We start from the raw sequence: 16,164 nt of genomic DNA, 5'->3' as shown, positions 1-16,164 counted from the left end.
GGCACTAAAGGGAACTGAGTTCTTTATTAATACACAATGTAAAGTTAAAGGAGGGAATCAATCCAGCCTCTCCTGCTCAGCTGCCCAATAGCGACACAACTGTTGGAGCAGTTGCATAGCTCCACTTGGAAGTTCTTCTGTCTCAGATGCTACATTCTGGGAATTCTAAACTAGTCTGAGTGACTGCTACAAAGAACTGATTGGTTTATGAAGGGCAAGTCTATCAGTGGCTACTAACCACAGTGGCTATGTTCTGTCTCCTTTGTTGGAGGCAATATGCCTCAGGATTCCAGTTGATGGGGATCACAAGTGGAGAGTACTGTTGTATTTATGCCCTGCTTGCAAGCCTCCTAGAGGCATTGTTGGCCACTGTGAGAACAGGACTCTGGACTGCATGGACCTTGGCAAAATCCAGCTAGACTCATTCTTGTGCTCCCTTTGCTTTTGTGTTTGAGAGTTTCAGGGAAGATTAGCATTCAAAATGCAGGGATGAGTACCCAATAGGCTAGTGGCCATGTTTCTCCTCCAAATAATCAATAGGGGCTTCATTGTCTCACCATGATTCCATTATGGATGAAGCCCCGCCGGTACCGGGCAGGCCGAAGGTGCGGATATTCCTCTGTGCTGGTCACCTGGATGCCCCAGACAGCTTTCCATGCCTCGTAGAGCTGTGCATGGACAGGGTAAACTCCTGAGTGGTGGGGGGCTACTGCATAGCCCAGGTCTGTGGGGATCCCATGCTCCTGGGAGAAGAACACAAATGGTAAGAACCCTCTATTCCCTGTACTGCTAGCAGTTTGCTGAATGGAAGGAAGGCAGAAATGGCGAGGCAGAAATCTCAAAACAAAAAGTAAATAAGTGAGTTAGTAAATCGGAACTTGGGTCTGGGGTATATGACAACTAATCCAGAGTGCGGCAGCTAGATTGGTGACTAGGAGTGGCCACCGAGACCATATAACACCCGTCTTGAAAGACCTACATTAGCACCCAGTACGTTTCCGAGCACAGTTCAAAGTGTTGGTGCTGACCTTTAAAGCCCTAAACGGCCTCGGTCCAGTATACCTGAAGGAGCGTCTCCACCCCCATTATTCTACCTGGACACTGAGATCCAGTGCCGAAGGCCTTCTGGTGGTTCCCTCACTGTGAGAAGCCAAGTTACAAGGAACCAGGCAGAGGGCCTTCTCGGTAGTGGCATCCTCCCTGTGGAACGCCCTCCCACCAGATGTCAAAGAGAACAACAACTACCAGACCTTTAGAAGACATCTAAAGGCAGCCCTGTTTAGGGAAGCTTTTAATGTTTGATGTATTACAGTATTTTAATATTTTTTTGGAAGCCGCCCAGAGTGGCTGGGGAAGCCTAGCCAGATGGGCGGGGTATAAATAATAAATAAATTATTATTATTATTATTATTATTATTATTATTATTATTATGATGATGACATAACACATACTAGGTTTGTAAACAGTCAATTGCCTGTGAAGAGTAAAACATTGCCTCTAGGCAACAAGGCATGGATAAAATGAAAGGAAACTTGGCAGAATATTGTTGAGATGGTGTTTTTGGATCAGCGGAGTCAAACTTTTCACGGACTGGAACATCCCCCGTTGAATTTGCTCCTTACCAAAGCAAACTGCTTGTTGAGTTTCATTTGCTCGGCTAGCACAGTGACGTTGTGAAAGAGATGTGGCTGCATGTGACTCCACATGTGCGGGAACCACCAGAACTCCTTCCTATGCTTTAGCAGCATGTCGTCCCCTTCATCTTCCTCATCAGTACCTAGAAAGGAGGGGGAAGGAAGGAAAGAAGGAAGGGGTGCTCAACTGTCAGTCATCACAGACACTAATCGGCCAAACCAGAGAGTACAACATTTCATTTGTATGAATGGCTTTTAAAAGGAAACAGCAGGCACCAGGTTCCCATCCACACCAGGGACCTGCTGTGGCATAGCTGGGGGGCATTAACCCTTTGCCCCACACTGTGGTGCTGATCCAAATGAGCCCCCTGCTTCTGCACCTGCTATATTCCCTGGCATAAAAAGCTCCCGTTCGCTCCATTGTACTGATAGCACCCAAGAGCTGTCAGAACACCATTTGGATCCAGTAGTTCCCCAAATCAAAGAATTCAAATAGGCCCCTACCTTTGTAGAGGTTACATGTCCCTGTAAGCCAAAACCCTGCCAGATATTTATCTACCCTGGACAAAAAAACTGCAGTGAGGCCCAGAGGGTTAACAAACCTTCTTTTATCTGATACCAGGATCCTGATCAGACTTTACACAACTGCTGAGTGTGTGGATGGCATCTCACTAAGAAATGTACAATACAGGTGAAAAGAACAAAGGCAGCTTACCAGTGTGGTAGAATTTCCCAGAAAATCCCAGGTTGAAAGTAAAATTGGGAACCAAAGTCCTCAACTTGTTCTGAGTGTTCAGTAGAGCCTGAAAAATAAGAAAAGGGGGGGGGGAGGGGAGAGAGAAGGAGACAGAAACTTCAAAACAGATTCTTAATCAGATTTTTCAAAAAGAAGGGCACTTCCATACCAAGCCTACATGCTGGCAGCAATGCACAAGCAGCCCCCAACATTGGTTTCTTAAAGGTTGACGCTTGTCTTTGGCAAGCGTGTCCAGGAGAGCACATCACCCACCACACACCAGCCCTGTCCCTGGCCTTGCTCTCCGGTTCTCTGTTTTTGAGGAGAAGATAGTGCATAGCTTTCTTCAGATATGGCAAACCCTAAGCTAGATCAACTCATCCACAAAATGTTTAGGTTGGCCAGCTGGACCATAGGCTTTTGCCTCAGTTTTTAAAATGTTGTCTAGGGAACCAGAGTTGAATGTGATGATTAACCTGCTATTGTTATTTACATAGTAACTCATGATTGTCTACCTTTAATCTTCTGCGAAGTCAAAAATAAAGCAGTGGCCAATTTAACTACCAAAGCATATCATCTATGCCTTCTTTACGGCTTTATCATGCAAGTAGAAGTCCCATCTTTCAATAGAGATATGCACCTGTTGCCCATTAATCACTATTTTATTTGTGATTGTCAATTGTCAAAAAATTCCATACAATTCAGAAGTGGTTAACATTGTAAAATTTGGATTGTGGTCATATATGCATCAAATATATTTTCTGTAGCTAAGAAACAGTGCCACAGTTTGCTTTTTATCACATTCTTCCCCAACACTTTTCCTTACGTAATGTGTTTTTTACTTGGTTATTACTGAGATTCATAAGTCACTCTGGGAGCCTTTTTTGGTAGGAAAGTGGGATGAAAATGAAATGAAATGAAACAAATAAGCTGATGGAGCAATTGCCTTCTTCCAGTTGGTTGCTTTAAGTACCCTCACAATAATTTTACACACAGAGTCATTAACCAAGTCTTTATGGGAGCACAGAAGTATTATGTCAGGAGTTAGTCGTATTTGACAGCCAGTCATATTCATTTTGGGACGTGGGTGGCGCTGTGGGTTAAACCACAGAGCCTAGGACTTGCCAATCAGAAGGTCGGTGGTTCGAATCCCCGCAATGGGGTGAGCTCCTGTTGCTCGGTCCCTGCTCCTGCCAACCTAGCAGTTCGAAAGCACATCAAAGTGCAAGTAGATAAATAGGTACCGCTCTGGCGGGAAGGTAAATGGCGTTTCCGTGTGCTGCTCTGGTTCGCCAGAAGCAGCTTAGTCATGCTGGCCACATGACCTGGAAAAACTGTCTGCAGACAAACATCAGCTCCCTCGGCCAATAAAGCGAGATGAGTGCCGCAACCCCAGAGTCGGCCACGACTGGACCTAATGGTCAGGGGTCCCTTTACCTTTACATATTCATTTATCACGTTCAGAAGATTAGCCTAAAGAAGGCTGTATTATTGGACAGTCCCTGCCTCCCTGGATATTATTAATTATTATGATTTCATAAAATTTATGCATTGCTTGATTGCAAACAACAACAACCCTCAAAGTGGTTTACAAAATATAAATAAGTAAAATCAAGAAAAATTACAGCCCTACTTTGAAACATGCACAAGTTAAAATACCAAAACATATCAAAATTACTTCTAATAAAATTATTTCTAAGGAACTGGGTAGGCTTGTCTAAACAGGAATGTTTTTAGCAGGCTCCAAAAAGAATACAGTGAATCTGCTATATTCTCTGCATAAGGCACTGCAATATATCTTGAAATACTGGCACCTGAGAGTAGGAGCATTGCATTGTCCATCACACAAATTGGCACATGCTAAATGAGATGTATAGTTGCCTCTGGGTAAAATACCAACAAGATAGTGAGTAGCTGAGATTTAGATTCATTTATTTGTATCTAGTCAACAGACCACTATAAGACAAAGGTTTAACAGTATGAAAGCAACACAAGAACTGTACTTTTCAAAATTAAATAGTTTCCTGAAAACACTGAGGCGGCGGCGGGGGGGGGGGGGGAATCTGGGGCCTCTTCATTTGAAGAGGAAGAACAAGATACCTCTGAATGTATATGAGGAATTTTATGAATAAGACCAAAGCCAAGGGGATTCAGACTGAGCTATAACAGAAATGATTGCTCCCTGAAATAGTGTTCGTCACATTCTGCTACTTGAAGGAGGGTCCATGCTGGAGATATGGGTACGCTCAGATAATGCCTATGCTTGGGAGATTTATACTTCCCCACAGCCCTCACCACCACTTGAATGAATGAATGAAATAATAATAATAATAATAATAATAATAATAATAATAATAATAATTGTATACCGCCCTTCATATGAAGAGCTGAGGGCAGTTCACAACAGAAAAATAACAAAACTAGAATGCTTGGACCATTTACAAGGTTTTCTAGTATGTCTAAGCTATAATTCCCTCATAGTGATACCTGATAATTGTTTTATTTTGTATTTACAAAATTTACAAGTTGATAATGCAGAACATTGCCAACAAAGGTCCGTATAGTAAAAGCTATGGTTTTCCCAGTAGTGATGTATGGAAGTAAGAGCTGTACCATAAAGAAGGCTGATCGCCGAAGAATTGATGCTTTTGAATTCTGGTGCTGGAGGAGACTCTTGAGAGTCCCGTGGACTGCAAAAAGATCCAACCTCTCCATTCTGAAGGAAATCAGCCCTGAGTGCTCACTGGAAGGACAGATCCTGAAGCTGAGGCTCCAATACTTTGGCCACCTCATGAGAAGAGAAGACTCCCTGGAAAAGACCCTGATGTTGGGAAAGATGGAGGGCACAAGAAGAAGGGGACGACAGAGGACAAGATGGTTGGATAGTGTTCTCGAATCTACCAGCATGAGTTTGTCCAAACTGCGGGAGGTAGTGGAAGACAGAAGTGCCTGGCGTGCTCTGGTCCATCGGGTCACGAAGAGTCGGACACGACTAAATGACTAAACAACAATGCAGAACATGGACATGGCTTAAGAGAAACTTACTTTTATTGACTTAAATAATTTTGTACTGCTCTTCAGCCAAAATGAAAAAGAAGTACAGCAACCTTTTGTCATTTCTTGGAAGACTGTTAAGCCATCTAGTCTAATCAAGAGTTCTGGAGAACTTGAGAGCTTGTGCACTATTGTGCAATATGTTGGTTGGCCTACTAAATGTATTGCCATAACAACAGTCTGCCGAACAACACATTTTTATATATTACGTAATCTTGAAAATTTAAACTTGTTCCTTTTAAAGGGTACTTTACATTTACCTGATATCATTTTGACTGAGTGAATGCTAGTCTATCTTCCCTCTTGGATCCTAGCTGCCCTGCTCTCAACAAGCTCCACTTCATCAAAAAGTCCTCCCCTTTGGATATGTAGCCTGAACATGCAAGGGCAAAAAGTGTGTTAGGGGCCTGGGATGAATGTGCCACTACCTTAATGGCCACCCCACCCCACAACACACTGGTCCTGCCCTCTCCACTCCTAGATGTCACACACTTAGTACAAAGTTCAGATGTTTAGCCGAATGCCCTCTTGCAATTTGAAGTTGTGAGTTATCAGGTTTCCCAGTTGTGTGGAGGCTTCTAAGAATGTTTAGCTGAACATGCTGAGAAGCTTCTTTCAGACTTTCATGCTCAAGTGGGAAGATTAGGAGCAGAGGGGTTGAGGCTGCGATGATCAGGGATGTTGTAGAGTGAGACTGCCCCCCCTTTTGTCCTTGTCTACAATCATTCCATGAACCAGCTGAATGAAGCCTGCAGACCACAGTTTGAGGACCATTGTCCTCTCCTGCACAATGTGCTTTCTTCTTAATTTCATGTGCTTCTGAGAAGGTAGGGACCATACATTTCTCCCCTATATAATGGCACATACATTCCACACATTCCTCAGGCAAGTAAAGAATGTATTATAGTTATTTAATACAGGGCAAGTTTATAGTCTCCAGTATTTTAATAGAAGAAAAACTGCCCTAACCAAAATCTGGATGAAAATGCCACGTCTGCCACTTGTAGGGCTAAGCAAAAATGGCAAGTGTGCAGACAAATAAAGGTGCAAGCGCAGGCCTTGCTGGAAGTGACACCATCTCATTTCTAAGGGTGATCTGCAACTACAGTGGTACCTCTGGTTACGTACTTAATTTGTTCCGGAGGTCCGTTCTTAACCGGAAACTGTTCTTAACCTGAAGCACCACTTTAGCTAATGGGGCCTCCCGCTGCTGCCGCCGCGCGATTTCTGTTCTCATCCTGAAGCAAAGTTCTTAACCCGAAGTACTATTTCTGGGTTAGCAGAGTCTGTAACCAGAAGCGTATGTAACCTGAAGCGTATGTAGCCCGAGGTACCACTGTATAGTAGTTGCAAACCTGCCTGTTTCCGCACCAGGACAAATACAACAAAATTTTGAAGCCTATCTTCCTAAAAGAAATGTTCCTGTTTAGGGTTTCAGTCTGCCATTCCCTCCAAGCAAGATTTTTCACTCGCCTCTCTATCCCACCAGCATTCCTTTTACTTTTCCAATTTGTAGTTTTCAATTTTGTTGCTACTGAGCATGCTCCGTCCTGTTTGGGCTGTTTTTTGGAATGGTTGGGTGTGGATTACCCCAACATGGTTTCATTCTTTCTTTTTTTGTACTAAGCAATTGATTCTCAGTGGCCCCATTTTGGCTATAGTCCTGTCAGCACTGGCCACCTGAGTTTACCATTATTGAGCAGTCTCCAATCGCTAGGAAAGTTTGGTGTGAAGATGAGTGAGAAAGAGATGATGCTAAGAGGCTTACCCTTTTGTGCACTGAGGGAGATTTAAAGCCTTGCTTTGGGTTACTATGACAACATATCTGCCAGCTGATAAATCCTAAACAACCCTGTTCCTTGTGGCAGCTGCAACTGTATTGTTGGCAGCTAGTACCAACTAGCCCCCATTCTGATGTTTTCATCCTGGTGTTTTTAATGATTCCCCAAACCATAAGCACCCTCTGCAGGCTCACTGTTGACCTAAAAGAAATCAGTTGTAATCTTAAAGTACCAAGAAGATTCACAATGCATAATCATTAACAAAGACAGAAAAGGAAGCGGGAAATATTCATATGTATATAATCTTCTATCTGTAGACCATTCCACCTCTTCTCCAACATTCTACAATACTGAACACAAGTCTGCACCTATTAACATTTTATTTTTCCCATTATACCTTTCCCAAAACTGAAGTTTACCTGGTCCTTTTAACCACTCCAGTGTTGTAACTCCCTCACAAAATATCTGAATTGTACAAGATATATCAACAGCAACATAAACATAGTGCCATGTGCTTTCTGCAGCCAGATTACTTAAATATCGTTGCTTACTACATTCTCTTACAAAACAACTTTGCCTATGAAAAGATTAAAAATTCACGCCACCTTGTTTTTCATATATACAGTGGTACCTTGGGTTAAGAACTTAATCCGTTCTGGAGGTCCGTTCTTAACCTGAAACTGTTCTTAACCTGAAGCACCACTTTAGCTAACGGGGCCTCCTGCTGCCACTGCGCGATTTCTGTTCTCATCCTGAAGCAAAGTTCTTAACCCGAGGTACTATTTCTGGGTTAGCAGAGTCTGTAACCTGAAGCGTCTGTAACCCGAGGTACCACTGTATAAGTATTTTGAATGAGTCTTTTGTTCCATCCAGTTCAAGTGTGTGTGTGTGTGGGGGGGGGGAAACCCTTATGCCCTCTTAATAGTCACATCTTCTCAGCTCATCATTAGGCCTGGTTGAATTGTTTCTTTTAACTACCTATAAAAATAGGAATAAATTTGACCAGGACATAATATCCAGTGCTTCCTGCTCTTACAGTAAAGGGGGAAGGATTACTGAGCAGACAGGTTCCTACTGCTATTCAACTTTGGTGTGAACATGAGAAGGGGAAAATACTAGTCCTCACACCACTTTCAGCATTGCTTCCATAGTCAGCTACAAAGCCAAAGGTCCTGTCGTTACCTGGCTGCTCATCAAATATTGGCCTGCCTTGTGCCTGAGAAATTGCATGTTACTGCATTATTCTGTGCACTCACAGGACAGAACACTTTGTCATTATTTGTGGCCATTACTTTATAAAAGTGCAGGATAATTATCCAAGCCACGGCTTGTTATACCATTCTCAATCAGCCATGCAAACACATACATGTGCAATGTCACATGCTAGAAAAATCTAGACTGGATGATTTATGTATTAGCACACACGTAGTACAAAGATTTACAAACCACTTGGTGGAAAAGCTCTGCAAACAGTGCACAATGACAACTGTATTTAAAAACATAGTTAAAATCCAGAAACCAATTAAGAGACAAATAAGTTTGTGGCTTTTAAGGGAAAAGTGCATGATTCGTTGGCTATGCAGCTGCATTAACACATCCATTATTCCACATGATGTGTAAAACATGCATTTTCTAGAAACAGAATTTGGTAGTGACAGCAAATCTTGGAAACATATTATTTCCCTTAAAAGACAGGCAACTTTCCATTTGGGAGGCAGGGTTCTTTGTGGCAGAGATGACCATTTGCTACTTGAAAGTTCCCCAGGCGCTGCTCAGGAGGAGCTCCAGTGGCAGGATCTCACTCAGAACAAGCCCAGTTCCTCCCATGTTCCATACATCTGTCGTCTTGCAGCTTTCTAAGCCACAATAATCCTTCCCCAATTATTGACTAAGAGAGCCTTAAAAAGAGATTGCAAAATTCTGCAAAACTAATTCATAGAAGCAAATTAAGCATGCATGCTAAGTCTTTTTACATAGTTTGCACTGCTGATTTAAGCCGCTGTCCAATATGCAACACTACAGAAAGATGCTTTTCCCAAAACAATTTTCATCACCAAGACACAATCTGAATCCTTTTAGGAGGTAAGGCAGCAGGATCTATCATATTTAAACTTGATTAGGCACTTGGTTAGACTAACCTGAATCCCTTTTATATAACTTGTCAGGAAAACACACCAGCTATTTTTTCACTGGGAAATTCCCTTCCACTTCCTTCTCCCTCTGAGAACTCAATAACAAACCCATGAAATTATTTCTTGCTTTTTAAAAAAAATGAAAACTCATTAACCTTTCCAGCTCTGCACCCACAGAGCCTCTTTTAAATGGATAAATCTGAGCTTTATCTGCTTTGCCTGAAATTCTGTTTCACTGATCTCAGATTATTGCTCCATTTCACTCTACTAAACCTCCCAACAAAATATATTTTAGAATGATCTGGTCTGAGGTTGTGTTTGTTTGTTTTTTGCAGTCACTTGAGAAACCTTATATCTTCCTTCTGGGGCAAATAGAGGGCCGAAGATGTCTGATATAATTGCATCTGTGAAGTTCTGGGTCTGGTCCCTGGCTGGGAATCCAATCTCAGCTAGGTTGCAGAATGGAAGCCATATAAATACAGCACAAAATAAATAAAATGAGTAATGCAAGGAGGGTGAGCAATTTCCAGAAATAAACAGGGGTGTTGCTCTCTCGGCTTTGGGAGGGATTGCCCTGGTGATTTGGGTTTAAGTTCTACTGATAAACACAGGATTATAGATAGGATTTTCAGAGTCTGAAGTATGGTTATAGAGTCATGCACTGACCACTCTCACAAAGGGACAAGTTATTATGAATTTCTGCCTTTCTTACAGTGTTCCTCTTAGGCCTGCTTTACACAATCATTTTTCCCTACACAGAGAATTAGATTAGGTTAGGTTATCTGTAGTCTCCACCAATCCCTTTGGCAGAAGCTATGTTAAGTCTTTCTCACTGCTTCCACCTTCCCTAGCACCTGGGGTGAACAGAAACTGACCCCTGCCCTCACCCAAATCCTCAGGGGAGTGCATGTATATATCTGAGATCTGGCAATCAAATATGTGTTGCCCTTGTATATGGGGTTGGCCTAGTTGCATATCAAATTAAACCATAGTTAATCACAAGCAATGATTTAATATGAACACACAGTCTGCTACTGAACGCTGCTCAAAATTCTCACTCTACTACTCACCTACTCTGCTGCTGGGAAGCAAGCCAGGGTTTGGTGTGTCATGTGAATCTGGGTTGGCTGTTTGTTACCCCTGAGCAAATCATGCGTGGTAAGCAAAGCACAAACCTTGTTACTGCTTGTTGAAGATCACAATATGCCAGACTTTAGCTTGTCCTCCCCCCGCCCCCATGGCATGGCAGCAGGAGTGGGAGAGGAGCACAGCAAGAACTTCTCCGCAGAATGCTTCACACTTACATAAAACCATAGTTTGTTTTTAACTACAGCTTAATGTGTTGTGCAAACCAGGCCACAGTCTCTGTTTGGAAAAAGGACATCATGAAGAAGAGGTCCTAGCGTAAGGTCATCAGGGCCAATTGAGACAAAGGGGGACACAAAAGCTGCAGACCAGGATTCCTAATACTTTTTCAAGGAAAGTTGTCAGTACAACTACACTCACACCTGCAAACCGGACACTTCCATACCATTCCACCAACTATACTGAAGGGAGCTGGCAGTAACTGTTTTACAGGACCCTCAAGTTGAGAGTTGTTGTGCAAGCAGATATAAAGTAGAAGCCGTGTGGTCCAGCTTTTCTGGCCTCAGCCCTCATATTATGCTGGAAGAGGCTCAAACTGAGCCTCTGTTTCTGTCACCACCCATCATACTGAGAAATAGGAGAGCTTCTCTTAGCCCAATTCTGTACATGGAATTAAGTCCTACTGGGTTCAATGAAACTTAGCCCCTAGCAAGTCTGCTATAGATTTCAGAAGGTCTGAAGCCCAGGCATGAAGCAGTGGCTTAAGTCTTTGGTGTGTGTGTGTGTGTGTGTGTGTGTGTGTGTGTGTGTGTGAGAGAGAGAGAGAGAGAGAGAGAGAGAGCGCATGCAGAAAAAAACAAGGTTTACATTCTTGCCATCTCTTAGGACCCAACCAAATGTGGAGCTCAAGCCATGATGGTCACCACAAAAGGAAGTTGCTTGCCCTTTTCCACACTGTAATGGCTAGTAGATCTTAACCCCTATTTACATTTCATGACAGTATGTGTTCCCCCACCCCTAATCCAGACCACTGGCTGCCATCGGCATGAAAATGCAGAAAACGCCCAACTTTACCTCTACATCCGACACCTTCATGCGTGTGCCCTCTTTGCCCACAAAGATATCATCGATGTCCACAAGGATGTAGCGATCAAGGGTCAGACACAGACGCTTGCCAGTCAGGTAAGCAATAGCGTCAACAAAGATCAGCTTGTGAAGCCAGAAGTTGAGGTTATTACCAAAAAGGACCCGCTGGATGCCGTCATGCAGACCAAGGTCCTGCACCACGGTAGCATGCAGAGCTCTGTGGGTGGTCAGATGCGGGATTGACTCTGAAGATTTGGTGCTGGCCATCAACACAGGTTCGTAGGTGGTGTGATTTGACTGGAACACCGTCCAGTCATCACCAGGCAGGGGGCCTTGCTCCACTTCATTAGCCTGAGTTACGTACAGGAGCGGGGCACTGGGATTGATGTGATAGTCTCGCAACCCTAGATTGGAATGTAGGAAAAGGGGAAAGCCCTTGAGTTGAGCACTGAGCAAGCTGTTCTCATTTGCTTTGAAGAAGCCAATGATCCCCACTCCATATTCCACACAGTATTTGTCCAAGAGGTCCCTGTTCCAGGTATCCAGGTTCACATATTTAAGGATATTCTCATAGATAATAAGAGCATAGCGGCCATGGTCTTTGTCTGTCAGAGTGGGCATGTCTCCCTTTCCAGGGGCAATCTCTGTCCTGTATTTAAACCGGCTAGATTCCAAGATAGCCACAATCTCCTGACCCAGTTGGGAATAGATGCTTTCCACAAAGACAAGCACCACAGGGTCTGTGCGTGAGTTGTCCACTGATTTCATAAGCCTCCAGCTTGCCTGGGGTTGAATAAGAACCCTGTGCTGGTTGCTACAGTCGCTGAAGGGCAACGGAGGCGGTTCCTTTATTTTGGGGCTGTTGGTAACGTAGTAAGCCAGGAAGCACATGGAAATCAGGCTGAAAGCAATGAGCAGCAGGATCAATCTGTGGAGCTCCAGCTGTCGCACATGCCTCACTACTTTCCACAGATGAATCATGGTGAGGTGCGTGGCTTATCCCGTCCTCAAGCTTGGCACCAACCAAGCTGCCTTCGGTGTCTCCAACGCCACCACCGGAAGAGCCAGTGGCAGCTCACAGAGAAGAAATGTGGGCTGCAGAGAGGGATAAAGCTTAAGCAAGCAGCTACAAGACTAGATGCCCAGTGATCTGCCATTTATCTCAAGTGACCATGGCCTTCAAGTCCCATTGCTCCTCTGAGTGCTGCTGCCCTCCTCCTTCACTTCTCCACTTGCTCAGAAGAGTCCTAGGAAGGAGGTGGGTCATGTGCAGTTCTGAATTCCTTGGCTTCAGATGCAAATGTCAGGCATCAGGGGTAGGGAAAGCATTCCACAAACTGAAGAGTTGCCTCAGCTGGCTGACTTGCCCGTCACATGATAGTCACCGTTGACTGGCAACCTGCAATTAAGAAAGAAATTACATGTTAAGGGCAGGCAAACTAATGGGCTTTGGGAAGAGGGCAGTGGATTAGAATCACATCATTTTATTCTGATATACAGTGGTACCTCGGGTTACATACGCTTCAGGTTACATACGCTTCAGGTTACAGACTCTGCTAACCCAGAAATAGTGCTTCAGGTTAAGAACTTTGCTTCAGAATAAGAACAGAAATTGTCCTCCGGCAGCGCGAGGCCCCATTAGCTAAAGTGGTGCTTCAGGTTAAGAACGGTTTCAGGTTAAGAACGGACCTCCGGAACGAATTAAATACTTAACCCAAGGTACCACTGTACTCACTAACAAGTGGGATGGGAACCTTGTGGCCTTCAAGACGCTATGGAAATCCAACTCCCATCAGCCCTATTCAGCATGGTCACTAGGTCAATGATAGGGGTTGTTGTCCAACAACAACTGGAGGACCACAGACTCCCCATTCCTGCCTGTAACAAAATGTTGCATGCGCGGGCACACCAGTTCAGGGTTCCAGCCAGCCTAGCATACGCTTTTAAGGGGCTTTCATTCCATTTCTCCCTCTTTTCCTCTCTCCCTCTCCCATGACATTCTGTGACCACTGAGCATTCTCAGTTCAGACTTAGCTGTTTGGGGTCCTCATCCCTGTTAAAGTTCTCCTTCCTGAAGTTTCGTTTATCCCCTTATTTCTGGTGACGATATTCCCTCCATGTGTCTCAGAAGCCTCATTTTGGGTATATAACCATCATAACCTAGGATATGAAAAGTAAAGTGTCCTTGGCTCTTAGCTCATCTCTACCACGAATCTGCAAGATTCAGCAGGTTAGTTATTGGCTTTTGATCTGGTATTACATTTACAGGGCTATGTGATGAGTCAGGCAAGAAAACAGATTAAAAGACCCTTGTCCCAGAGAAGAATTGGATTTCCCAAGCTGTTATTTAGTTATCACATCTTTAGAATACTCTCGCGTTCATGTTACCAACATGCAAATATTCCCTTCCCAAGTCTGCCACTATGAGTAGAGAAAAAAGAACCTATGGAATTTCATCACTCACTCAGCACTTTGCAATATTCAGCATTGAAGGAGAAGTGCCAAGTTTGCATAGATTTTTCATTCTGAAAAAGCAGGATTTGATTAATCCCACCTGGGCACAGGTAAATGGGTCTTGGGGGGGGGGGGAACCCAGGATAAACCCTTATCACTAGATTAATTTCCCCCTGAAATTATTAAAGTATGCATTGGTAGGAAAGGGTCTCTGTTGGAAAATAGTAGACACAAGGAAAAAGAATAGGAATACAAATAATAAATTTAGGTCCATACTTCTTAAAACCGCCCAGTGATTATGGTGCCAAATTTAATATCCCAATTCACAAGGATATAAAGCACACAAAATGCTAGGTGAGATGAAAGGAAACCTAATAGGGTGGGCTCAGGAACACAGGAACATAATATTTCAAGTGGCTACAGGCAGAAAAGTGACTTCAAACAAACAACATAGTGCTGTTCTGGAGACCGGCCCTTATCAAGAATAAATCCTTTTGCTCTCCCATCATGTTTCCCCATCCTAACGTGGCAGGGTGCAGCATAACCATTTTAAACAGACTTGTAAACAGATTAGAGAGAGGGAGCCTCCCAGCAACTAGAAACCCTCCCAGCAACCAGGTTGGGAAGCTTTTCCTAAGGGAAGAGAGGTGTTTTTCAGGCCATGACTAGTGTTACATAGAAATGTAATAAATAAGTAATAAAACAGTGAGTGGTGGGGTTTTGGTTTGCTACCATGTTATGTATTTTTTTGTTTTTATATTGTAACCACACAGTGATCCTCAGATGAAGGACGATATAGAAACAACGGCGATATAGAAACAACAACAACAACAACAACAGTATCAACAACAACAGTATGGGTAGACCGGCAAGCATCTACTGTATTTTTCGCTCTATAAGACGCGCCACGCCACAAGACACACCTAGTTTTTGGAGGAGGAAAACAAGAAAAAAAATATTCTGAATCTCAGAAGCCAGAACATCAAGAGGGATCGTTGCTGTTATGTACTGAAGTTCTCACCCTGGGCCAGCAGGGGGATACTGTAGATAGTTATGCAAATGAAGGATCGAAAGTGATGTTCAGTGATTGGATAGTTTTAGAAAGTTGTTACAGTAACAAGGTACTGGCGCTCTATATAAGCAGGCTGACTGAGCCCTTCAGTTCAGTTCTGTTCCAGCTTACAAATAAAGAGCTGCTTTGGAAGAATCACTGTGTTGTCTGATATGTTCACCCAACCTAACAGTTGCGAAGTGAAAGCAGCAATCCCTCTTGCTGTTCTGGCTTCTGGGATAGCTGCGCAGCCTGCATTCGCTCCATAAGACACACACACATTTCCCCTTCCTTTTTAGGAGGGAAAAAGTGAGTCTTATAGAGCAAAAAATACGGTAAACATTTTATAGGCAAGTCAATTCTGTAGACTTACTTGCAAAGCTGATTTTGTTTTATTTTTTTAAGGAGAGGGACTCTTATTACCATCTACCTCATTTGTTTAGTTAAGAGATATCAGTGTCTTGATTATGTGTAATGGAACTTTACCTCCACAATGAACAAATGCAGCAAGACACTCCATCACTGCTCGGGATCAGGGGGCAGATGTTCTAGATCAGGAGTTGTCAACCTGGTCTCTACCGCCCACTAGTGGGCATTTCAGGATTGTAGGTGGGCGGTAGGGGGTTCTACGGCACAAGCTAAATCCTCCTTCCATCGAGTACTGGTGGGCGGTAAGGAAATTTTACCATCTAGAAAGATGCATTAGTGGGTGGTAGGTATAAAAAGGTTGACTACCCGGTTCTAGATAAATATAAGCCCAAGCATTTATTCTTTTAGAAATTGAAATATAGCTGCCGTGCATGGCATTTATCTCACTTTAAAAAAACCACTAAAAATAAGGGTCTTGTACTTGACCAACAGAGAATAAATCTTCAACTATGACAATAATACACAAATTTTTCACAGAAAATAGTCTAAACCAGTTCTATAATAAACTCCACCATCTCATCATTCTCTTCAGCTTTGAGAGCGTATGTCCCACTGACAATAATTTAACTCTGAGTTCAGCCTCACAGGGATGAGTCTTTGTAAAAAATAAAAATAGGAGCCAGAAGGCAGCATGGTGTGTGAGCAACAACATAATTGCAAAGTCTTTGGACCAAAGCTTTCAAAAAAATTATGGCAAAGCTGAACTGCACTAAATACTAT

The 16,164-nt window shown here is 43.3% G+C and overlaps 1 protein-coding gene across 5 annotated transcripts in view; it reads right to left on the bottom strand.

Moving 5' to 3' along the window:
• The window catches only part of NDST2 (N-deacetylase and N-sulfotransferase 2), a 102,245-nt gene that overhangs the window by 13,917 nt on the left and 72,164 nt on the right, over positions 1-16,164 (bottom strand). For all 5 annotated transcript variants that reach the window (XM_028729046.2, XM_077930658.1, XM_077930659.1 and 2 more), the window contains 4 exons: positions 11,499-12,909; positions 2,351-2,438; positions 1,624-1,778; positions 558-743 (listed from right to left, as the gene is read on the bottom strand). In XM_028729046.2, coding sequence (XP_028584879.1) covers positions 558-743; positions 1,624-1,778; positions 2,351-2,438; positions 11,499-12,491 — 1,422 coding nt within the window. In that variant the 5' untranslated portion in view covers positions 12,492-12,909. The remainder of the gene's footprint in view (positions 1-557; positions 744-1,623; positions 1,779-2,350; positions 2,439-11,498; positions 12,910-16,164) is intronic.

The sequence above is a fragment of the Podarcis muralis genome, chromosome 6, assembly GCF_964188315.1.
Source record: "Podarcis muralis chromosome 6, rPodMur119.hap1.1, whole genome shotgun sequence".
NCBI lineage: Eukaryota > Metazoa > Chordata > Lepidosauria > Squamata > Lacertidae > Podarcis > Podarcis muralis.
The sequence above is the reverse complement of the archived record's forward strand: the minus strand, read 5'-3'. Positions and strand labels throughout refer to the sequence as shown.